Source organism: Mirounga leonina, unplaced genomic scaffold (genome assembly GCF_011800145.1).
Source record: "Mirounga leonina isolate KUSES-001 unplaced genomic scaffold, KU_Mleo_1.0 Mir_507, whole genome shotgun sequence".
In the NCBI taxonomy this organism is placed as follows: Eukaryota; Metazoa; Chordata; class Mammalia; order Carnivora; family Phocidae; genus Mirounga; species Mirounga leonina.
In genome coordinates this window covers 6,010,871-6,035,931 of record NW_023270789.1, presented here as the reverse complement: position 1 = coordinate 6,035,931, position 25,061 = coordinate 6,010,871, and the positions used below count along the sequence as shown (strand labels likewise).

The following is a 25,061-nucleotide window of genomic DNA, read 5'->3' as shown; positions in this document are numbered from 1 at the left end:
TTTTAGTCTTTCAATTTATATTTTATTTTCTTTTTCCTTTTTCATCTTATTTTATCAACTCTTGTTAAAGTTTATCAACTTTATTAATTTTCATTTTTACAGTTACAATCTATCCTTTCATTGTATTTAATTTTATTTTTGCATATATATGTTTTTCTTTCTTTATAATATTGGGGTGCAGTTTATTCTAACAGATCAAAATACACCCAAAATCTAGTTATGGCTCTGTTCTCTTCACTTGTCTGATCATATTTTTCTTCTTTCTTTTTAGTAGTTCTCTGCTTTGTTAAAGTTTGTTTTAATTTTCATCTTTACAGTTACATTCTATCCTTTCAATGTATTTAATTTTATATTTGTACATATATAAGTTTTTCTTTCTTTACAATTTTGAGATGTTTTTTTGCCTAACAAACCATGTGCTCTAATTCTTAAACACTTAAGAAAAAGGGGGGGAAAGCTTTATAGATTTCTTTAAAAATGGTATGCTTCGGGTTTTTTTTAATAAACCTCTCAAACAAAATAGAGAATTACAAAGATGACGGTAAAAATCATTTAACCTCTTACCATTCAGAGATTGAGCACATTTTAGAATACATTTTTGCATAGAGACACATAAAAAGCATGCACCTGTTTCATAAATGACACTTTGCACTGAACGCTGTTCTCCAGCTTCCTCTTTTTTACTCAATAATATGGTCCGATTCCATCAGTATTTGAAGGTGTGTTTCATCATTTACAGTTACTCACCAGTTACCTGTAGTTGGACATTGAAGTTCCTTATAAATCCTGCTGTGAAGAACACTCATCCTATACATTATGTTTATGGTGAAGAGAGCTTTAGTAGACCTCTTCCATCAGAAGATAGGCAAATACATGCTGTAGATATTGCCATCATGCCTTTGAGAAAGGTTGTGGCGACTTACATCCCCCTCAGTAGTGCATGAAATTCTTATTGCCCCACATCCCAACCAAGACCATGTTTTTGTCCGTTAATCCGTGTGAGCTGAAGACTCCCAAGTTACAGCTCTAAATTCAGAAGTCTTGATATTTTCAATGGTGTCTGCCTCAACAGCATCTCAAATAACAAGCCCCAAATCTTAACCTAATTTCTTGCTTCTATTCCCAAAACTGTTCCTTCCCTTTCTTCTTTTTTTTTTTTAAATGGAATTCAAATTCACCTGATGATTCAAGTTAGACACCTGAAGTGATCTTTTTTATTGTCTTTTTTCCCTCACTCTTCAGATCGCCAAGGCTTATGGGTATTCTATTCACAATATCACGAAAATCCAAATATTAGGAGACCCTGGAGTTACAGTACCCCACAGTTTGTTTTTTTTCCCTAAGATTTTATTTATTTGACAGAGAGAGACACAGCAAGAGAGAGGGAACACAAGCAGGGGGAGAGGAAGGGGGAGAATCAGGCTTTCTGCCGAGTAGGGAGCCCCATGTGGGGCTCGATTCCAGGACCCTGGGATCATGTCCTGAGCTGAAGGCAGATGCTTAACAACTGAGCCACCCAGGCGCCCCTACCCCAAAGTTTATAAAAAGACACTTTGAAAAAATATCCTTGACTAGGCAGCATGAATCTAAACTTAGAGGGGTAGAATCAAATTTCTATTTTTAATATCTAATTTAGTTACATATATGTAAAATTTAGAAATACTTTCCCCACTATTTCATGTGTGAACATTTTGTTCCAGCTCTTCAACATACATCTTGAGTATTTTGTCAGCACTGGGATGAGTCCTCTAATGTGGCTTTCCGGATCATCCCTCTCCTCCCTTCCATCCAAGTTGCTTGAGATACTGTGTTTTTAAAATCCATGTATAATGCTGTCCCAGCCACAAGTACAATTAGGGTAGAATTTTTTCCCCTCACTTTTTCTGTTGGCATATATTCATGATCTCATAACCTAAGCATGGACTGAGTCACTTTGTTCAAGTGATCACTGAAAGATTGCTTGACAGTAACATCTGCCACATGCAACTGTGAAGTCATACCCCAAGGAACATCTTACTTTATTTGCCTACCCCCCCACCCCACCCCCACCTCCACCCTTAGCAGTTCTGTCAGATTATCTCTGGAAGCAGTTGTTGGTTTGGCTAACATGTCTTCTCCAGACAATACTTTGTATTTTTTTAATAAAATACTTTGTAGATCATTCTGTAATCCAAGACTTTGTAAGGTTCAAATATAAGACAACTTTTTTTTAAGATTTTTTTTTTATTTAATTTCATTTTATTGTTACGTTAGTCACCATACAATACATCATTAGTTTTGATGTGGTGATCCACCATCCACTGTTTTCATATAACACCCAGTGCTCCATGCAGTACGTGCCCTCCTTAATACCCATCACCAGGCTAACCCATCCCCCCACCCCCCTCCCCTCTAAAACTCTGTTTTGTTTCTCAGAGTCCATAGTCTGTCATGGTTCATTTCTCCCTCCGATTCCACCCCCTCTTCGTTTTTCCCTTCCTTTTCCTAATGTCCTCCATGCTATTCCTTATGTTCCACAAATAAGTGAAACCATATGATAATTGACTTTCTCTGCTTGACTTCTTTCACTTAGCATAATCTCCTCCAGTCCCATCCATGTTGATGTAAAAGTTGGGTATTCATCCTTTCTGATGGCTGAGTAATATTCCATTGTATATATGGGCCACATCTTCTTTATCCATTCATCTGTTGAAGAGCATCTCAGCTCTTTCCACAGTTTGGCTATTGTGGACATTGCTGCTATGAACATTGGGGTGCATATGGCCCTTCTTTTCACTATATCTGTGTCTTTGGGGTAAACACCCAGCAGTGCAATTGCTGGGTCATAGGGTAGCTCTATTTTTAATTTTTTGAGGCACCTCCACACTGTTTTCCAAAGTGGCTGTACCAACTTGCATTCCCACCAACAGTGTAAGAGGGTTCTCCTTTCTCCACAACCTCTCCAACATTTGTTCTTTCCCTGTCCATTTTTGCCATTCTAACTGGTGTAAGGTGGTATCTCAGTGTGGTTTTGATTTGGATTTCCCTGATGGCTAATGATGATGGAACATTTTTTCATGTGTCTGTTAGCCATTTGTATGTCTTCTTCAGAGAAGTGTCTTTTCATGTCTTCTGCCCATTTTTTGACTTGATTATTTGTTTTTTGGGTGTTGAGTTTGAGAAGTTCTTTATAGATCTTGGATACCAGCCCTTTATCTGTAGTGTCATTTGCAAATATCTTCTCCCATTCTGTGGGTTGCCTCTTCGTTTTGTTGACTGTTTCCTTTTTAAGATTTTTAAATTTACTTTTTCGAGATAGAGAGAATGAGCTGGGGGAGGGGCAGAGGGAGAAGCTTAGCAGGGAGTCTGATGTGGAGCTCCATCCCCGGGACCCTGGAATCATGACCTGAGCTGAAGGCAGACGCTTAACCGACTGAGCCACCCAGGTGCCCACAACTGCTTCTTCTAAGGATAGTGTTTGGTATTGAAAATCTCTTCATATATGTGGGTTTAAATAGTGAATCTCAAGTCTGTCTGCTTTTCTTCTCCAGTACCACTGCTGATCTAAATCATCTCTCACCTGGACAGTGACCCTCATCTTTTAACTGTATGCCTCGTAGCTGTTTTTGGCTCCTTCCCCTGTGTAGGGGCATATTTTAATATGCCCGTGTCTGCTCTTGTTATTTCTCTGCTTAGAGCCCATCAGTGCTGTTTCTTGAGTACCTTTCCTATGTCCCTGGGTTCCACTTGGCTTTTATCATTAGCACATGAACTCTCCAACTTGATGTAGAAGAGTCTAGTCTCTATTTATAGCATCAGATGTCTGGTGAGGTAGAGAAGGTTAGGGAGGGAGCCAAAGCAAAGGGCAGCTACATTTTGGGAACTTTGTCACTGTTTCTGTCTCCTGCTCTTAGGAATGGGGAGCAGCAGCTCATACACATTTTGTTTTGGAGATCAGCGTGTATCATTCCATTCTCAAAGTCACTCTGGTCTGCAGCTTTGAAGTAGGTTTGCCTGCTGCCATTACACCTCCCACTTAAGAACCTAGGACAAAAGAAAAATGGCAGTGCTTGGCCAACGAATTCTTCCTTCAGCCCTGTTATGCCCTCCCAGAGCCCATGGGAGCTGGGGATGTCTTTGGGGCCCTCCTGAATGTTTCCTACTCAGAGTCTGCAGAATGTGTTGGGCTTATGAGCTAGAGCATTGCATATTGGCTTCTGGTATTTTCTCAGTGTGGTCCAAATTGTTTTGTATCCTTTAAAGTTAATGTTCAATGGATGGAGATTAACTCTTTTCCTTTTTTTTTTCCAGATTAATTTTTAATAGAGAGTCTAATTTCTTTTTTATAGCTACATAGCTTTCCACTTTGATGGATATCCATAGCTTATTCAACTTTTTTAAAAAATTTAATTTCATTATAATTAACATACAGTGTTATATTAGTTTCAGGTTTACAACATAGTGTTTTTTCCTTCTATTTTTGATATGTATCCTATTTCTTCTATATTGGAGACAGAATTTTGGGGTTTTTTTTGGTCTTTTTTTTGGTAAAAGTGACCTACACTGCCAATAGCCCAGAAAATTCTCTTTTAGTACTTGAACCTAAATTCAGGATTATCAAGCTAGATAATGCCATTTAGTACTCTTGATTGTGGTTCTTAGAGTGCAGTTTCTTAGTTCTAATTGATGTTGGAATTTATAGAAATTCCATTGTCTTTTGGAATAGATTTATTTCTTGCCATTGGTTTAGTTTTAGGGGTATTGATTTCTTTCTTCTTTCCCTCCCATCCTTTAATGGAAAATGGGAGACTGGAGATCTTCTGACATTTTCGTTTGTGTTGACATTTTCTGGAAGGTCCTGATTCAGTCAGCCTTACAGGTAGGGTGAGTGGGGGAAAGGATTCTTAGTGGAGAAATCTGAATGGGGGATGTGCACAGAAGGGGCCATTTATCCCCCAAAATGTTTCTTTGGAATTTTGACATTTTTCATAACCATGTTTTGTAAGAGTAACTTTAAAAATCTTTTAAAAGATGTTCCTGATTAAACATAGAGATTAGAAATGAAAGTGGGAAATACTTAAAGAATTTTGTTTAATGAGTATCAGTTCCCACTAGAGTCATCACTTTTAGTGTATACTATAATTTGTAGCACCTGTGACCGTCTACTTTAGAAAATTTCTAAGGATTCATATAAATTCCTATATTAAAAACCGACCAGAGAAAAAGAATCTATGAAATTGCTTCTTTAATAGTAATTAACCATATTTAGCCTTCTACCCAAACCCAGAGGTTGAGATTGTTTACATAATGATGCATCTTAAAAATATGAATTCTCTAATAGTCATTGTTCTGGTCAGACCTGTAATCAAGTACGTCTGTATTCCCTTTCAGCTGTCTGTATCAGCTGTTATAATGAAACTTTAGTAACAGATCTTCCACCTCAAGCCTTGGACATTCTGTTGAAGCATGTAACTTTGATTTGCAAAGACTACTGAGGCCAGTTATTCTGTTTTCAGGGAAAATGACAGGGCACAATAGATGGCTTTGTACCCTCTTGTCAAAAGGATGAAGCATTAATACTGTGATTCAGATATTGGTGTGCCAGCCAGGCACTGGTTATCTGGCATTATGACAGGTTTGCTAATGATTCCTGACGTGAGTGTGGCAAAGAAAAAATTGTAAATAGCCACAGGATAGCACTTTACAAATACTGTTTTTCTTTAAGTACTAAATCTACATGATCCCATCAGATAAAAGCTTCAAAAAGAAAAGGACCCACTTTTGATGATTTATTCCTTATTTTTTCCACTCTCTTCTGCTAGGAAGGTTCATTTTACTTTGCTCTTCCTGATAAATGACTTCTTAAGGGAAAATTGTGATTTTTGTCGTGTCTTTTCTAGATTGATGATTTCTGTCTTGTTTTTCGAAGGTAGATTTTAGCTCGGTAGCTTATCAATTGAGAGTTTCAGTTAAAAGCAAAATGGTTGCAATTTAACCTAGTATGGTGAAAATAATACTTCTTTTTTATTACATACCTCAATTTATCTTTTATTTTTATTTATTTATTTTTGAGAGAGAGAGAGAGTGCCCATATACAAACATGAGGGGAGGGGCAGAGAGAGGAAGACAGGGAATCCTAAGTGGGCTCCATACCCAGCCCAGAGCCCGAAGTGGGGCTTGATGTCATGACCCTGAGGTCATGACCTGAGTGGAAATCAAGAGTCTGATGCTTAACCAACTGAGCCACCCAGGAGCCCTGAGATGTTGATATCTTAAAGAAAGAGCATTTAGATAAAAGCAGCTTTTAGAAAGTTAAAAACTTTAAAAATTATAATATTTAATGGACTGAGCGACCCAGGCACCCCAAAAATAATACTTATTAAAAACAAATGATTAAAAGAAAACCTACACAAATAGTCTCAGCATTCACATAGAACTTTGGCACATTTTTTGTTATAATAGTCCACTGGGTCAGGCTTCCTTTTCTACTAATGACCTTTGAAGGGCACAGTTTTTGAAAATACAGTCTAATTTCTAAAAGTTTTTTCTTATTATAGTAATAGGTTTTCACTGTAAAAAATTTGCAAATACAAAAACCATGAGGAAAAGAGCTTTTAAAGAAAATGTTTGAAAAATTACCCAATAATTATACCCTGTGGTAATACTCTTAAGTATTTTTAATTATTTAAATATGAGTTTGTCTTATGTATGTTTTTTATTTGCATGTCCTGAGATTGTTTCAGTTTGAGATCACAGTGACTATTGTGTTGTGACCTGCTTTTCTCACTTAAAATATATCATGAGCATTTGACCACATTGTTATACTGAAAACATTATTTTTAATGCTGCTGCTTTATGAAAGGATTTCTTTGTCTTTGAGAATTACAGTAAAAGTATTTTTTACAAGATGGATTCCATTTAAAAGTCTATCAGTATAGCAACCACATTATTTAAGTATCAGTTTGGTGTGTTTAAAACAAGTATTTACTCAGCGCTATGCTAGGCACTGTAGAGTAGAGAGATGAACGAAACATAGTTCCTGACTTCACTCAGGCCTAAGACCCAGTGAGGGAGGCCGAAATGTGCCCCACTGTTCTGTAGCAAGAACCAGCAGGGAGGAGAGATGAAAACAGGAGCTTCTCACTGCGGACTTCAGAGTTCTCCTTGAGTCTTGGCTTCAAAGAGCAGGTGGACAAGTGACCAGTGTGCAGACCTTTTGCTCTGACAGTATTTATATGTACACAACACTGGGGGGTGCCAGGTAGAGTAGACAGAAAACTGAAACCGGTAGGGGTAATAGTTGGAGGTGGAGGTTTGAAGGGTAGGGCAGGGTGTTAACAGGACCTGTATAGTTGCCTCAGAAGTGAGAACATACAGAGGTACAATGGCATTTTCCTCTGGGACACCCACTCTTTTTCTTTGTAATTCAGATCCCTGGCCATGCATCAGAGGTTTTTTTTTTTTTAGAGAAATGATTGTTATTTGCAAATACATCCTACCCTGAAATACTTGCTTTATTTAAACAAATAAAAACCATCAGAACTTCTTTAAAAAGCATGATAATGTGTTTTACTGATACATAATTTGAATATAATAAAGCAATTTCAGTGCTGCATTAACATTGAATTCTACATGTAATACGCAGTATTAGGCGTTCAGGAATGAATATATTTAGTTTGGTACAGTTCAGAGGTTTTTCAGATGTATAGTCCACCTAAACCAAGTAATTGTTTCTTTAGCTATGCTCTCAGTTCTGGAGGCAGGGAAGGAAGAAAGGAAGGAAAGAAAGGGAGGGAAAGAAGAAGACCTTTTTCGGGTGTACAGGGCAAGAACCAGGTACGCTGCAGCAGACTTGACCTCAGATTGCCAGTGATGTAGGATCCAGGGAGGTAAGATGAAATGTGACCCATGTATTTATCATGGCTGCTTCCAGGAACCATTGGAGAATGGACACTGCCATTTTAACAATCTACTATTGCCATAAATATATAATATAGGCAAAAAATGTGACCTCTGACAGAGAAAGACAAATACTGTGTGTTCTCTTATTTGTGGAATCTAGGAAAGCCAAACTCATGGAAATAGAGAGTATAATGGTGGTTGCGAGGGGCTGCAGGTGGGGGAAATGGAGAGATGTTGGTCAATGGGTACAAACTTCCATCTGTAAGATGAGTAAGTTCTGGGGGACTGACTGTAACTAACATGACTATACCTAACATGGTGACTATAATCTAACAATACTGTATCATATACTTGAAAGTTAAGAGAAAAGATCTTAAATCTTATCACCACATTAAAAAAAAAATGGTAATTATATGAGGGGTTGGAGGTGCCAACTAACCTTATTGTGATAATGATTTCACAGCATATGTGTATCAAATCATTGCATTGTACACCCTAAACTTACCTGTGTTATATGTCAATAATATCTCCATAAAGCTGGGGAAGAAATCAACACTGAATTTGACCTCCGTGAGCAGGAGGCTTTCTCCTGACTGGTGAGGTGACAGCAGTGTTCTGTGGGAGATGACAACATTGCATCATTGCTTCGGTCTGGGTTTCTTCAAACTGTTAACTCAGGACAGTACTGGACACCGACCAGTTGTAAAAACTGGAATGGCTCAAGGGATTCCAGAGTATTTCATGCTTTTCAGATTTGGGACTGAGTCAGAATTTAATTATATACATTATTTTTAAAAATTCATTAAGTTCCTACTTGCCTGTAATGACAGAGGCATAAAGGTTTAGGTAAGTATGTGTCTTCCAACTTTAGGACCATGAATGTAGAGATAGAAGACAGAACAGAAATAATGAGATGGCCTTTGAAGTACGGGATGTGGAGGTGGCCAGTAAGAACATATCTGTAGTTGTTAGCTTAAAGCAATTAGTAAGGGCCTTGGTGTCAGACTTAAGTTGTTGGTGTTCTTATTATTGTAAGGTGCTAGTCAACCCACTAGTCCCTGGAACTCTTGTCTCAGCTTGTGGGAACCCTTCCTCACTTTCTAAGAACCAGCTATACTGGATTTCTCTCCCTTCCTGTAATCACTGTGTTCCTTCCCACCTCAAGTAAGCGTCTTTGCATGTCCCATTCCCTCAACTCCCCTCCCCTCCCTTTTTTTTTGGCCCAGCTGGCTCCTGTTTATCCTTCAGGTTTCAGCTCCAGTGTAACTTACTTAGGGACGTCTTCCCGGGCTGCCCTGCCTTAGGATCTAGATAGTGGATTCCCACAGTGCTCTGTGCTAATCTTTCCTAATGCTCTTGTGTTTGAAATGTCTTTTTCAATGTTCATCTTCCCTGCGAGGCTTCAGGTTTCATTTGCGTGAACTCTCATTCAGGGCTTTACCCTCAAGTGCCTACTACCAAGGACTGGGTGCATCCTTGTTTACATAGTAGTTGCAGCTGTTTGAAGGAAGGGTAGGGTCTTAATGAGAGAGCTTTGCTCGCACTCTCATAAGCTTATGCAAGAGAAGAAATTCATCAAAAGATATAAATAGATAGATGGGTAGGTGGGGGCCGGGCATTTAGCACAGTACTCCAGTAAAGGTTCTGGAGCCGGGCTGACTGGGTTCAGATCCCAGGTCTGCTACCTTTAATGATGTCACCTTGTCCAAGTTACTTAACCTCTTTATACCTCAGCCCCTTCTGTGTAAAGTGGAAATAATAATAACACCTACCTCAGAGGTTTTCATGGGGGTGAAAACTCATAGTGTGTAATATATATAATAACATTTCTAAAATAAGTCCTAGTGATCTCTATTTCCCATTCCTCTTCTCATTCCTGCATCTCCCCCCCACCCCCAGGAAAAGCAGAAGGGTTTGGGGTTTTTTTCCTGCTCGGACTTGTTATCCCCAGTGGTGCTAGAACACAGTAGATATGAATGGTTAATTTAGCCTTATTTTATATTTCAGGATAACCAGATACCATTTTGTGAATTCATTTAAAAGTATTAATAAACAAACAACAGAATTCAAGGAATTAGCATATAAACTATAATTAAACCTGCTTTTAAAGACTTACAAGTGCATGCTGCTTCAATGAAAATTTATTTTAGTGTTTTGATAGTCAAAATAAAATCAGTTTCATTGTTTAAGAAACAGTTTAGGATAAAGTTGTATACAGACTACTAAAAAGTGCTTTATCAGGTGAGTATTCTCTTCTAAAATTTCATGTATTCAAGGATAGAGAGGGCCAAATGAAAAATCAAAAATACAAAATTCAACTGATCCACTCATTTTGTGTGTTAGATACTAGGACTAACTCTGTAAAAACAAACCATGGCTTGGCCCTCAGCTGACAAACTTGTATGTTTAACAACTGTATAAGATAATTTTGGGGGCACCTGGGTGGCTCAGTTGGTTAAATGTCTGCCTTTGTCTTGGATCATGATCCTAGGGTCCTGGGATCCATCCCTGCAGCAGGCTCCCTACTCAGCAGGGAGTCTGCTTCTCCCTCTCCCTCTGCCCCTCCAGCCCACCTGTGTGCGTGCTCTCTCTCTCAAATAAATAAGAAATCTTTAAAAAAATAACTTTGAATAACTTCTGTGTCATAGAATATATTTTGCAGTGAAATGTGTAGGTTGACTTTCTAGAGAAGACTTGTTCAAATACCATTTACAGTTTCACAACAGATAGACTACCATTTGATTTATTTTGTTTTAGGAGCATCCTGCCTTAACCAAGGAGCCAGTTTGGAGTTAAGCTTCTGTATATCCTCTTAACCACTTTCACGCAGCTTTCTCTTACTACTGTAGAGCTCAAGAGGTGGAGGAAGCAATGAAATACACCGCTAGGTCTAATGGGAAAGGACTAATGAGTAACGTTCATTGTGTTGAGCTAGTGATATGGAACAGTTTATTGGGGAAAGTCACTAGGCTATCCTGTAGTCACCATAGTAAAGAAGAGAACTAGGACATGGTTATGCCCATACTTTTTGCTGTTGAGGACAACAGATTTTTAAAAGTTTATCACATCTCTAGGTGTGGTTCCGAGACTAGAGATTTCTTTCTTTCTTTCTTTCTTTCCTTTCTTTCTTTCTTTCTTTCTTTCTTTCTTTCTTTCTTTCTTTCTTTCTTTCTTTCAAGATTTTATTTATTTGAGAGAGAGATAGAGAACACACTAGTGGAGGGGAGAGGCAGAGGGAGAAGGAGAAGCAGGCTCCCTGCTGAGCAGGAAGCCTGACACAGGGCTCTATCTCAGGATCCCCGGATCATGACCTGAGCCGAAGCAGATGCTTAACTGACTGAGCCACACAGGCGCCCCCAAACTAGAGATTTCTAAAACAAAAGTTATATGAGGAAATTCTTTATGGGGACACAGAGTGCTCTGAGCAGCTCACGTTTGTTTTTAAAAGATGTATATGATTGACAAATGGAAGGAGCACATAATCACATTTATAGAGAGCTAAGTAGACTGTAAGAAATGAGCATTTAAGAATTTTCTTTTCTACAGGCCAAAGCTCAAAAGGAGCTAAGATACTTCAGAGAGCACAAAATGCTTTTAAGGTTGTGTCTGGTGCAAAAGCAACAGGAAGGAAGAGGTGGGTTTACTGTCAGAAGATGTTGTTAATGTTAGCTGTTTGTAGGCAGAAATAGACATGTGCCATTCTTACTTTGCTTCCATAATCTTGAACTAGCAGAATTACTTTTCAAAGAGTAAAAGGAAAACAAACAGCCTGAAATGGGGGAAATTAAATTTCTTTAAAATGAGAAGATAATAAAAGTTTCATTCACTTTAAATGAATTTACATTTTCAAAACTCAACTGAATTGCCTCCCAGGAGTTAAAGGCACGAAAGATTTGATCTCAGAGCTACTGTCAGTTTTCTTTATGAAATCATGGAGAATATGGAAAGTACCAGGAGACTGAAGAGAGGCAAATGTTCCAGTTTCCAAAAAGGTGTGAAGTAGATTGTAAAAACTCAAGCCTACTTCCTTAACTTGAAACTGTGGCAAGATTTGAAGAGATTGAACAAATATAAAAAATTTCAAGTGTTTAGGGAAGAATGGGATGATCACTATGAATTAGTGTGAATTTATAAGAACAAGATATGCCAAACTCCTCTCATCCCCCCACCCAATTTTATAATTACTACTGGGTTAGAGAATAGTAAAGTCATGTGCCATCTTGATTTAAGGAAGTGGTTGGCAAAGTCTCTTAGACAATCCTTATGGAAAAGGCAGTGAAATGTTGACAATTAGACCAGTTTACAGCTGGTTGAATGGCTACTCCCATGCTGACATGCCATAGGGTTTATCTGATTTATAACCAGTGTCTCTACACACACATTCCTCAAAGAGAACTGCTAGTGAATATTAGTTCACATATATTCAAAAAATATGGATTTGTAGCGATGGGTTCTTTTGATTAAGGATTTGTATGTTGAAACTTGAGTGTCTGGATTTATTCATATGATTGAGATTTCAGTTACAGACTTTTCCCCACCTGAGCTGTATTTGTAAGATATGTAGATCTATTTTAAGTTTCATGAATAAACTTAATAAATCACTTAGAAGTCAGGGAGTAATCTTAACACTTAAAGCAAAGCCTGGATGGGTGGGAATGCTAAATTATGAAGAATCTTTTTCTCTTCCTTGTTTAGCAACAACTGCATTAATCCCAAGTAAATGTTTTTCATACCCTTGAAATGTCAAGTTTCTGTGAAACTCTGCCTGAATAAAAGGCTGACGTTTATATACAACTTGATAATATAGATATACTCAGCAGTGTTTTTATGAGTTAATGTTTCTCTTGGCCTTCTAGTAATTCCACAGTCATCTGCCTACTCAGGATGTTTGTACTTTTTTTTTTTTTTAAACAAATTCCCTGGAATCCTATCAAAGAGGGAACCATAATATTCTGTCCCCTTACAGAAGGTCGTTTGGTTTCTTGAGGCAAGGAAGTTCATGATGACTACTATATTCATTATATTTTACTATTAATTATTAATCTGAAAGAATGCCAACCCCATATAAATTGTTAATCTTTTATAATTGACATTTCACTGATATTTGTAATATTTTGTCTCCAACCTTGAAGATGTGTGATGACTTTTTTGAATGACTTGTGCATTTTAAATGAAATACTACATTTATGACATTGTCCCTCACCCTTTTCTTGGCAACTGTTCATTTCATCATTGCATCCAGAACCCCAGCAGGAGTTGTGGGTGGTAATTGAGAGTGAGTGCAGTTCCCGCCCAGATAATCTCAGGTACCATTCTTTAAATCTAGTTCTTTCTGCTTTAACTGGCCTGTCAGTCTTAAGATCTTATAGGCCTTTGAAACAGGAAATGAGGTGTTTTAACTTCATTTCCACCTTAAGAATCCCATTTTTAGCTGTAACTTGTGATCTGTGACTTTTATTATGGCTTTGTCTCTCATTATATCTGATTTAATAGCTGTTATTTTAATTGGATTAAAATCCAGTCTGAGTTTTCAGCATTTTATAGTTACCTCTGTGAGCTATACCATATCTTATATAAAGTTTCAAATTAAAACACAAAATCTTGAGTTAAAAAAAAAGTGTTGACTCATATTGTCTTCTTGAATTACGGAGGCATTATCCTTTATCCAAATTAAGTGTATTCATGAAAATATGTTGGGTAGAGGATTTTTAGATATTGGAGCTGGTACTATATTATTTTAAGTGGAAAAAAACAATGATGCATTCTCTATCTGTTCAAGAACTCTAAACATCCACATATGTCACTAAAACTTGTAAGCACCTATATAACAACCCATCAAAGCTTTTGTATAATATTTATTACAAAGCATTTGGAACATACCTGACCTAATTTTTAAAATATTTAATAAATTCATTATTGGGTTTGTTTTTGTTCAATAAGAAATGAGACTATGCAGTATTTTTTTTAATTTAAATTGAATTTCTTTAACATATACTGTATTATTAGTTTCAGGGGTAGAATTTAGGGATTCATCAGTTGCATGTAACACCCAGTGCTCATTATATCAAGTGCCCTCCTTAATGTCCATCACCAATTACCCTATCCCCCCATCCCCCTCCCCTCCAACAACCCTCAGTTTGTTTCCTATAGTTAAGAGTCTCTTATGGTTTGCCTCCCTCTCTGTTTTCATCTTACTTTATTTTTCCTTCCCTTCCCCTATGTTCATCTGTTTTGTTTCTTTTTTTTTTTTTTTAATGAAAGACAGAGCATGAGAGGGGGAAGGGTCAGAGGGAGAAGCAGACTCCCTGCTGAGCAGGGAGCCCGATGTGGGACTCGATCCCGGGACTCCAGGATCATGACCTGAGCCGAAGGCAGTCACTCAACCAACTGAGCCACCCAGGCGCCCCATCTGTTTCTTAAACCCCGCAAATTATGTGGCATTTGTCTTTCTCTGACTTATTTCACTTAGCATAATACCCTCTAGTTCCATCCATGTCGTTGCAAATGGCAAGAGTTCATTCTTTTTGATGGCTGAGTAATACTCCATTCCAATATTCCTGTGTGTGTGTGTATAATATATATATCATATATATTATATAGATTGTAACTGATGAAGTCCCCATAGTTCATTTTTGCTTTTGTTTCCCTTGCCTTTGGAGACGTGTCTTGCAAGAAGTTGTTGTGGCTGAGGTCAAAGAGGTTGCTGCCTATATATATATATATATCTTCTTTATCCATTCCTGTGTTGATGGACATCTGGGCTCTTTTCTATAGTTTAGCTGTTTTGGACATTGCTGCTATAAACATTGGGGTGCAGGTGCCCCTTCGAGTCACTATGTTTGTGTCCTTAGGATAAAAATACCTAGTAGTCAGTTGCTAGGTTGTAGGGTAGTTCTATTTTTAACATTTTGAGGAACCTCCATACTGTTTTCCAGAATGGCCGCACCAGTTTACATTCCCACCAACAGCGTAAGAGGGTTCCCCTTTCTCCACATCCTCGCCAACATCTGTTGTTTCCTGAGTGGTTAATTTTAGCCATTCTGACTGGTGTGAGGTGGTATCTCATTGTGGTTTTGATTTGTATTTCCCTGATGATGAGTGATGTTGAGCATTTTTTCATGTGTCTGTTGGCTATTTGTATGTCTTCTTTGGAGAAATATCTGTTCATGTCTTCTGCCCATTTCTTGACTGGATTATTTGTTCTTTGGTGTTGAGTTTGATAAGTTCTTTATAGATTTTGGATGCTAGCCCTTTGTCTGATAAGTCATTTGTGAATATCTTCTCCCATTCCATAGACTGTCTGTTAGTTTTGTTGACTGTTTCCTTTGCTATGTGAAAGCTTTTTATCCTGATGAAGTCCCAATAGTTCATTTTTGCTTTTGTTTCCCTTGCCTTTGGAGACGTGTCTAGCAAGGGGTTGTTGTGGCTGAGGTCAAAGAGGTTGCTGCCTGTATTCTCCTACAGGATTTTGATGGATTTCCTATCTCACATTTAGGTCTTTCATCCATTTTGAGTTTATTTTTGTGTATGGTGTAAGAAAGTGGTCCAGTTTCATTCTTCTGCATGGGGCTGTCCAATTTTACCAACACCATTTCTTGAAGAGACTGTCTTTTTTTCCATTGGATATTCTTTCCTGCTTTGTTGGAGACCATAGAGTTGACCATAGAGTTGAGGGTCTATTTCTGGGTTCTCAGACTGTACAGTATTGATTATGAATTGTGTTTTTCTTCCACTCAGCAAAGAACAAGTACTGTGATAAAAATAAGAAATGGCATAATATGATTCCATCTAAATGGAACTCGGGTTGGTAGAGCCCCTGAATGCCTGGCAGAAACCACTTCTGTGACCAGGGATTCTTCTGTGTTATCCCTGTAAATATCTTTCAGGCTTTCTTCTTTGATCAGAGAGGGGTCCCCCTTCCTCAGCATCTATTTTTGGCAAGGCAAAACAGAGACTTTTTGGTCTGTGTTTATTAGTTTAGGATCCGAATGTTATCTCTAAACTTTAGCAGCACCCTGGTTTCCTGCTTGTATTAACACCCTCTCATTTGGTTATGCTTGCTTATACCTGTGAGAAAAGACCAAAAGGGGGGATTAGAAATGCTACATCATGGAATAATAGTTAAAAGAATGAACTGATCTGTAGTAACCTTTTGACTTATCCTTGTCATAATTAAGCTGTTCCAAATAAAACAAAGTATATTTTAATTGCCTAGTCATTTCTTACTCAATATAGTAATCCATTATGTTTTAGCATTGCCCTTTTGTAATCCTGTGAAGTCTTATCTAGTGAACAGTGTTTGGATTGCTTTGGTTTTCATTTTAAGTTCAACCTTTACTATAAATTCACTGCTATCAGATTTCTGCAATCCTCTATTTTTCTGCTTAACATTTCTTTGAGACCTCTAATAGTCCTCTTTTTATCTCCCATATTCCCCACAAATAAGAAAAAAAAAATCTTTCATTCTGTTATTGAATCACCTTGTATCTAGGAGTCAAGTGAGTGGACAGAAAATGCCTGTTCAGTCAGTGATAGGCAGAAGGCTCTAAGGTAGGGTCCATTTGGCCTTTTGGAAGATGGCCAGTGTGGGTGGAAGCATGGCTAGTGGGGGGTTAGTGAATGGGTTTGAGTCAGAGATGGCCAAAGCTAGAACATGTGGAAGTTTGGATTTTATCCCAAGTGCAAAAAGAAGTCATGGCGGGGGTGGGGGCCACTAAACAGAGTAGTGATTATTTGGTTTATGTTCAGAATCTCACTCTGGCTTCTGTGTAAGTGGTGGGAGCAGGAAGGAGGCAAGAATGAATGCAGGGAGACAGATTAGAAGGCTGTTGCAGAATCCGAGATGGGAAATGATGGTGGCTTTGATTAGGGTGGAGGCTCTGGAAATGGAGAGAAGTGGACATAGGGCATGTTTTGGAGATAGAACTGACAAAAGTTGCTACTGGATTGGATCTGAGGGATAGAAGTGAAAAGGAGAAATCAGAAACTTCTGATGACTTCTAGCTTTTGGGTCTGTTCTGCTGGGTTGATGGTGCTATTATTTGCTTAAGACAAGGAAAACCAGAGCAGAGGAAAAATTGGGGGAGGATGGAATTAAGAGTTCTGTTTCCGCTGTCTGAAATTTGAGGTGCTTATTTGACTTTCTATATTTGCAATGTATACGAATGAGTTTGGTGGCTCTGGAGCTTGGTGGACATAGATCAGGGATGGAGACATGATAAGCACCTAGAAGTTATCAGTATATAGATGGTATTTAAAGCTATAGATGGAAATTATCTTGGGTATTTGTCATATTCTCTGACCTATACTTTGTCCTTCCCCTACTATTGTAAAATTATGCCCACATTATGTACTATAGGTATATGTTATTAATTATAGTACTATAATAATTTGTTTTTAGTAAAGCAATGTTGTCTTTAGTAAAATACAGTAAAATACTCTGATTTCTTTTTCCTGTCTATAGCTAAATGGTTTAAGGGTATTCAGTCACTACCATCAATATTTAACTGGAGATCTAACAGTTATGTGTTCTGTCTTCTGTGGTTTTTTTCATAGGCAAAGTCATTAATAAAGATTTGCGACATTACCTGAGTCTTCAGTTTCAGAAAGGATCAATTGACCACAAATTGCAGCAAGTGATCAGAGATAATCTCTACTTGAGAACCATTCCATGTAAGTATGAGATTGAATAAAAGAAAGGCCAATGTATCCTTATTTAACTAATCAAACATGTAGAAGTAATTCAGTAGAGTATCTTATATCAGATTGGGAAGACTGAGTTGGGGCACTAGAATGAAACACAAATTGGATAAGGAGAAAAATTTTCCAAGGACATGCAGGGCTTTTGTTTTTAAAGTAGAAAAACTAGAAGATTCTATATTGTAACTTTAAAAACAGTCATTAGACTTTAAGAGTTTAAGACTATCCATGTACATTCTGCTAACTAAATTTTCTTCTATAAATCCGTTCCAAATGTTTATTCAGTAAGAATAAATAATAAACTTTTTTCATTCTCAGTGCCTTGTACACTGAGAACAAACATTTTTGTCTTAATTATGAGGACATTACTTATTTTAAGATCTGCCCCTTCCCCAAAGGAAAAAAGGAGGAAATGCACTACCTTCTTTGTAGTAATCTATGTTGAATTTTTATCTAGATGTTTGTATATCTATTCCAGTCTTGGTAGTTTTCATAGGACCTGGTTGTTGTTGTTGTTGTTGTTGTTGTTGTAAGGATGCTGTGTGTGTGTGTGTGAGTGTGTGTGTGTGTGTGTGTTTTAACACAAAACAAGAAACCATGTATGCTTAGATTTTAGTTAGAACAAGTCTGGGAAAGAATAAAAAGCAGTAAACAGTAAAAGGATGTAAAAGAATGTTCTGGTTTGTATTCCTTTTCAATATATTTGTAACTTCTTGTAGATAGTAGCTCTTATAATGGCTCTGGAATTCTTTATTTCTTTTTCTTGTTATTTACTCTTCAACAGTGTCCCATCTATCACCAAGCCTGCCTAATTACGCTCCTTAAATACCGATCCTTCTGCACTGCCTTAGATGCTCACCCTTTCTTGCTTGAACTTTTTTTTTTTAACAGATAACAATATGTAGGGGCAAAGAGCTAGGTGAAAAATACTGATCCTTGGACAAGTTACTTGATCTTCCTGAACCTCAGGATCCCCATATATAAAATATGAATAACAAGAGACACCTCATGGAGTTCTAAGAATTAAAATGAGAACATGAGGGCAAAACATGTGTCCTGGAGTAGACCCTCAGTGTCTGCCCTCTTCCCGGTTCTAGCTGCATCCCCACCTCCCACATCCCCTCAGTCTGGTCTGTCTTTAAGTGCATGTCTGACTCTTGTCCATCTACAGTTTATCCTTCAAAGTCTCTCATTGAGTACAAGTCCAGACTCTTTAACATGGTATAAAATGTTTTGGTTTTGTTTTTAAATCCAACTCCTTATGTATGATTTCCTCCTGTAAATCTACCTGGTTGGATTTCAGAATTGCAACTCCTGTCTTCTTTTCTTTGCATTTGCCTGGTATATCTTTGTCTGACTTTTATTCTTTCATCTTTCTGAAGCTCTTTGTTTTACAAATAGTGTTGGATGTTGTAGCCAGTGTGAAACTTTCTTTATATTTATTGATGTGATCCATGTCTTTAGTCTCTGTTTTGTCATGGTTTTCTATTTTACCCATATACACATCTTTTATATAAAAAGCCTTTCACCACATAGTCCATTTTATTTGATCTCTCTCTTTAGAAAGGTTTGTATCTTCATTCTAATGGCTATCTTTATACTTTTATATAATACTCTGTTCTTCCTCCCTTCCTAAATGATCTACTTATTGCTTCTTACTCCTTCCTTCTCTCCCATCATCTGACTAGAGAAATAATATTTTTTTACCCCAAACAAAGATAATCAGCAAGCTTATTCCACTTCATATATGCTTTCCTCATTTTCACTGTTTTTTTTTTATTCTTGACCTGTGTCTATATTAACAAAACAAACAGCCATTACATATTGCACTCTCCCCTTTATTATCATTTATTCTTTATTCTGTAGGTAAATACACATCGAATGTAACTACCAATCCTTATGTTGGTGTTTCTTCAATAACTGTGGTTTTCTAAAGCTGCTTCTTCTCTAAACTAGATTCCCCAGGAAAGAGAGGATCATCACAGTTTGTCTATGGCCTTTATACTTTCAAGTTTGTTTGGATATATATGAAATCTTTGCCTTATATTTTCTTTCCTTGACTATTTTAATTCTATTAGTCGATTATCTGATTATCTTCTGGCATAAAGCATTGCTCTTTAAAAGTCTGAAAACAATCTAATTTTCATTCCCTTATAAATAACTTGGTATTTTGCCCGCATGGGCTGTCTCAGGGTAGCATTTTTAATTTCATAGCTCTAGAGCTCCCTCTTCCCTTGTTAAAACAAGTTAATAAAAATATGTACTTGTACTTTCTGCTGTACTCTGCACTTTTACTTGGATCTTCTTTTAAATTTATTTGTACTGTCCTAGTTTTGCAGTTTCTCCTCAGTGTGCGGTTTTGTCCTAGAAAGGAGTTACAGTTTATTTGGTTTTCATTCATAGGGTCCAAACAGCTACAGCCTTTTCACATCCTAACAGGACTTGTAACCAACACACTGAAGTATCCACAACTCCTCCAAGAATGCAGTGGTATATCAGTGACAAGCAACATACCAAATGGTTTTTAATTACCATTCTTTACTGAAAGATACCAAATCTTCTTGTAGAAAATTCTGATTCCGGGTCTGGAGCAAGGAAAGTACAAGATGAGCTTGGAACATCTGATTATCCCAGGAAGTATGTAAATGCCTAAAAAACTATGGGGGCATATCAGAAGCACATTTTTTTTTGTTTGTTTTTAAAAAGCCATCTAGAAAGGGTTCCCACTGACAAGATCTGAAACAATTTGAGCAACAAAATTAATAAGAGAAAGAAAGACATCTACCATTGTCAGATACTGCACTGTTGAAAGGACAAGACTATGATCCCTAATAAAAGTGGAAAGGAGACTGCACACAAAGGAGTCCTGTGGTTTCATCAGCCTTCTGCCTGGAGCCACTTTCTGGACTATAATACAAGGAGGGAAAGCCCAGGCAGAGTGCAGAGGATTCTGAGTTGAGGAGACAGAAATATGAGTTCAAGAAGTCTGAGGTGCCTGAGATTTGCAGGACAGGGTGTCAGAGAGGAGAGAGCTATGAAGAAAAGGAGCTCAAATAATATGCATAGGTGCCCCCTTGACTCTGTTGGTGAATACTAAGCTGAGAATGTATAGGATGAGACTCCACATGGCCAGGCAAAGATTCTCTGGGAGCTGTAAAGTTAGCAATTTCCAGAGTTTACACAGGGCTGGGAGAATCTGAGTTCTAGCCTACCTGAGTGGAGAGACCTCAAGGGTCATGGCTTACTAGTAGCGCTAAAATAGGTGTAAGCTCCTTGGGGCCCATTTTAACAAAGCTTAATTAAACAAGCCCCAAAGGATCAGGCAGATATGCATACAACTTAACTGTTAGCCAAAAGAAAGGAAGGAGGGGAGGATAGGAGGGAGGAAAGGGGAAAAATCAACACTGTTTAAAGGAAGACAACAAAACCTCGACACTGAATAACATAGTATTTACAATGCCCAGTGTCTAATAAAAATTATTAGGTATACAAAAGAGAATAAAATATGGCCCATAATCCAAAGAAAAGTCAGCTAATACAAAAAACAAAACAGAAATGGCATAAATGACATATAAACAGATATGACTGAAGCATGCATTTTAGAGTTATAAATATGCTCAAGGATTTAAAGAAAAATATGAATAAAATAAAGAGAAAATGGATTTTTTTTTTTTAAAGAATTAAATGGAACTTCAAAAATTCATGGATGGGCTTAACAGCAGATTGGAAACTGCGGAAGAAAAGATCAATGAACCTGAAGACATAGCAATATAAATGAATCAAACTGAAACAGGAAAAAGACTGAAGACATTAGTTTGTTTGTTTTTTAAGTAACCAGAGAGAGAGAGAGAGAGACATTTCTACTTCTGCCATGAAAGACTAACTGGTGGGGTGCCTGGGTAGCTCAGTCATCAAGCGTCTGCCTTCGGCTCAGGATATGATCCCAGGGTCCTGGGATCGAGCCCCACATCAGGCTCCCTGTTCAGCGGGAAGCCTGCTTCTCCCCCTCCCACTCCCCTTGCTTGTGGTCCCTCTCTCGCTGTGTCTCTCTCTGTCAAATAAATAAATAAAATCTTAAAAAAAAAAAAAAAAGACTAACTGGTACTGGAATTACCTTCTTACTGTAAACAACTAGAAATTGGGCAAGATATATGTAATAACTATTTTCAGAAATTGGGTCATAGGCAGAACAGGACTGTGATCCATTCATATTGAGCTATGCACACTGTCAAACCAAAAAGGGGGGATACAGAAAAAAAAAACAAATGAAGAAATAGGCTGAAATTTTTCCACATTTGATGAAAACTATAAATCTACAGAGCTGTGGATCTCAACAAACCCCAAGCAGAAGAAACATAAAAAAACACATCTAAATATATCATATCTAATTGCTGAAAACCAGTGATAGAGAAAACGTGAAAGGCAGACAGAAAAAAGGTACATTAAATACGGGGCACCTGGGGGGCTCAGTCGTTAAGCGTCTGCCTTCAGCTCAGGTCATGATCCCAGGGTCCTGGGATCGAGCCCCACATTGGGCTCCCTGCTCGGCAGGAAGCCTGCTTCTCCCTCTCCCACTGTCCCTACTTGTGCTCCCTCTCTCGCTGTCTCTCTCTCTGTCAAATGATTAAATAAAATCTTTAAAAAAAAAAAAAAAGATACATTAAATACAAGGGAACAATGAAGGACTGTAGACTTGTCAACAGAAACCAGTACAAGGCAAAAGTCAATCAAATGTCATCTTCAACATGCTGAAAGGAAAAACTGCCAACCTAGATTTGTACATACAACAAAAATATCCTTAAGAGAAATAAAGAATTTTTCAGACCAAAAAAAAAAAAAGTGAGGGAATTTTTCACCAGCAGACTTGCACTATAAGAAATACTAAAGGAAATTCTTCAGGTGGAATGGAAATGATACCAGAGAGATAGAACTGAAAGGAAATAGACAACAACAATAGAGTTTAAGATTTCAACACCTCCTTTAGGGAAAGTAAACAAAAAATCAGTAGGGTTATAACATGAGTAACACTTTGAACCAGCTTGACCTAATTGCTATGTATTAGAACATGCCTTCCAACAACAGAAGAATATTCATTCTTTTCTAGTGTACATGGAACATTTACAAATGAAGACCATATTCTGGGCCATAAAACAAGATCCAATAAATTTAAAAGAATTTAAATCCTACAGAATATATTCTGTGATCATAATGGAATTACAGGAAATCACTTAACAAAATAATCTGGAAAATCTCTGAATATTTAGAAATTAAATAGCACACTTCTAAATAACCTGTGAGTTGAAGCCACAAGGAAAATACAAAATATTACACATACCAGCATCTCAAAACATATCAAACCCAACATACCAATTTGTGGGATGTTGGTATAACCGGAAATTTATAGTGTTAAATACTTAGCAAATAAAGATCTCAATCAGTGATCTAAACTTCTAGCAAAAGAAGAGCAAAGTAAACCCAAATTAAGTAGAAGAAAGGAAATAAAGATAAAAGCAGAAATCAATAAACTAGAAAACAGAATAGAGAAATCAATGAAACCCAAAGTTGATTTTTTTTCTGATCAGTAAAACTGGTAAACTTCTAGTCATACTGCTCAGGTAAAGAGAGAGAAAACACTGTTTAACAATATTAAGAATGAGAGAGATGGTATCATTAAAAATCCTACAGATGTTAAGTGGACAGTCAGGAATATTCTAAACAACTTGGTGACAGTAAACTGAACTCAGATGAAATGGAAAAATTCCTTGGAGGGAAAAAACTACCAATATTCACTCAAGAAGAAATAGATGAGGGATGCCTGGGTGGCTCAGTCAGTTAAGCATCTGCCTCTAACTCGAGTCATGATCCTAGTATCCTGGGATCAAGCCCCAAGTCGAACTCCCTGCTTGGTGGGGAGTCTGCATATCCCTCTCCCCCTGACCCTGCTTGTTCTCTCTCTCTCGCTCGCTCTTAAATAAATAAAATCTTTAAAAAATAAAGAAGTAATAGATGAGCTTAATAACAGTTCTCAATCTGTTAAAGGAATTGAATTTGTAGTTTGTAACTTTCCCATTAAGAAAGTGTCAGGCCCAGATGGTAGGAGTGACTTGTTCCGAATACTTAAAGAAGAAATAATACTAATTCTACACAGACTCTTTAAGAAAATAGAGGAGGGGGGAACTTCCCAACTCATTCTGTGATCTGATCATTATCCTGATTCTAAAACCAGACAAGGACATTAAAAGAAAATAATACTAGACCACAATTTTTCTTGAACATAGACTTAAAACTCCTTAAAATATTTTAGCAAATAAATATATAGCAATGTGTAAAAGGATAATAAAGTATGACCAAGGGGTATTTGTCCCAGGAATGAACAGTTGGGATAACATTTCAAATTAATATGGTAACAGACTGGAAAAGAAAAACAAAACAAAACAGATGATCTCCTCAAATAGATGCAAAAAAAAAAACACTTGACAAAATTCAACTCCCGTTGATGGTAGAATCGCTCAGAAAACTAGTCTGCCAGTTATTAATTTAGTGCCTCTTGGCTTCAAATTACTCTTTTTTGCCTGGGTATGATATTGCAGCATTCCTCCTTTGCCAACTGGTAGGTACATCGTCAGATTATCTTGGGGCTGGCAGGTAGAATACTGGGAAAAAAAAAATCATCTTTTGCTAGTTGCGGTGTGTCTTTTTCTTTTTGCTCCTGCCTGCAAAAAGACCGTAAGTTTCAGCAGTGCTCCAGCACTCAGTTTCCCACCTCATAGGCAGCTTCCTGAATTACACCAGTGCACCTACTGACTTCCTTGCAGCTTCATAATGAGTTTGATGGGCACCCCACGTGGCTCCCCAGATTTCAACAATATTCCCTGCAAGTGCTTTTCTACTGGGTTTCTGGCAAGTCCAGCCAGTGTCCCAGATGGTTTTCTAGGCAGTTCGAAACAGCCCCCACTGCAGGCAGCTTGCTGGTGAATTTCATCAGTACCCCAGCAGACTGTTCCTTGTCTGCCAGCCTTGACCTACCATCTATGAACCAGATCCATCCCCAGGCTATGACCACACCTTCTCCAAAGAAGTCTGAATCCCAGAGTGTGGGAGCATCCCTCCCTTCCAAGTTTGTTCCTTATTTGAGTATTCTTCCTCAGCTCTAGGGTGGTATCCTTTAAAGTTCTCTTTTATATTCTCTTAGTTAATTCCTTGTAAATAGTTAATCATTTTTGTATTAAGCTCTCCTTGTTCAACTTACCATGTTTCTCTCTCCTGTTTGGATCCTGGTTGATACAGAATTGGTACTTGTAGTAGTCTCAGGAGACAGACTCTCCAAGAAGGAATTTTAGATTTGGTTGTGTTCTTGGGCTTAAGCACAGTGCCACGTTCCTTCCGATGGAAAGCAGGATGCTTGTAATTCAGGACAAGAAGTGGCATCAAAGTTTATTATTATTATTATTATTATTATTATTATTATTATTATTATTATT

General features: G+C 37.6%; 1 protein-coding gene across 1 annotated transcript in view; it reads left to right on the top strand.

Annotated features, from left to right (window-relative positions):
• Nucleotides 1-535: 535 nt before the first annotated feature.
• Nucleotides 536-25,061, top strand: part of MAGI3 (membrane associated guanylate kinase, WW and PDZ domain containing 3) — a 115,149-nt gene continuing 90,623 nt past the window's right edge. The window contains exons 1-3 of the mRNA XM_034990279.1: nucleotides 536-541; nucleotides 1,243-1,314; nucleotides 17,403-17,553. Of these exons, the coding sequence (XP_034846170.1) occupies nucleotides 536-541; nucleotides 1,243-1,314; nucleotides 17,403-17,553 (229 nt within the window). The remainder of the gene's footprint in view (nucleotides 542-1,242; nucleotides 1,315-17,402; nucleotides 17,554-25,061) is intronic.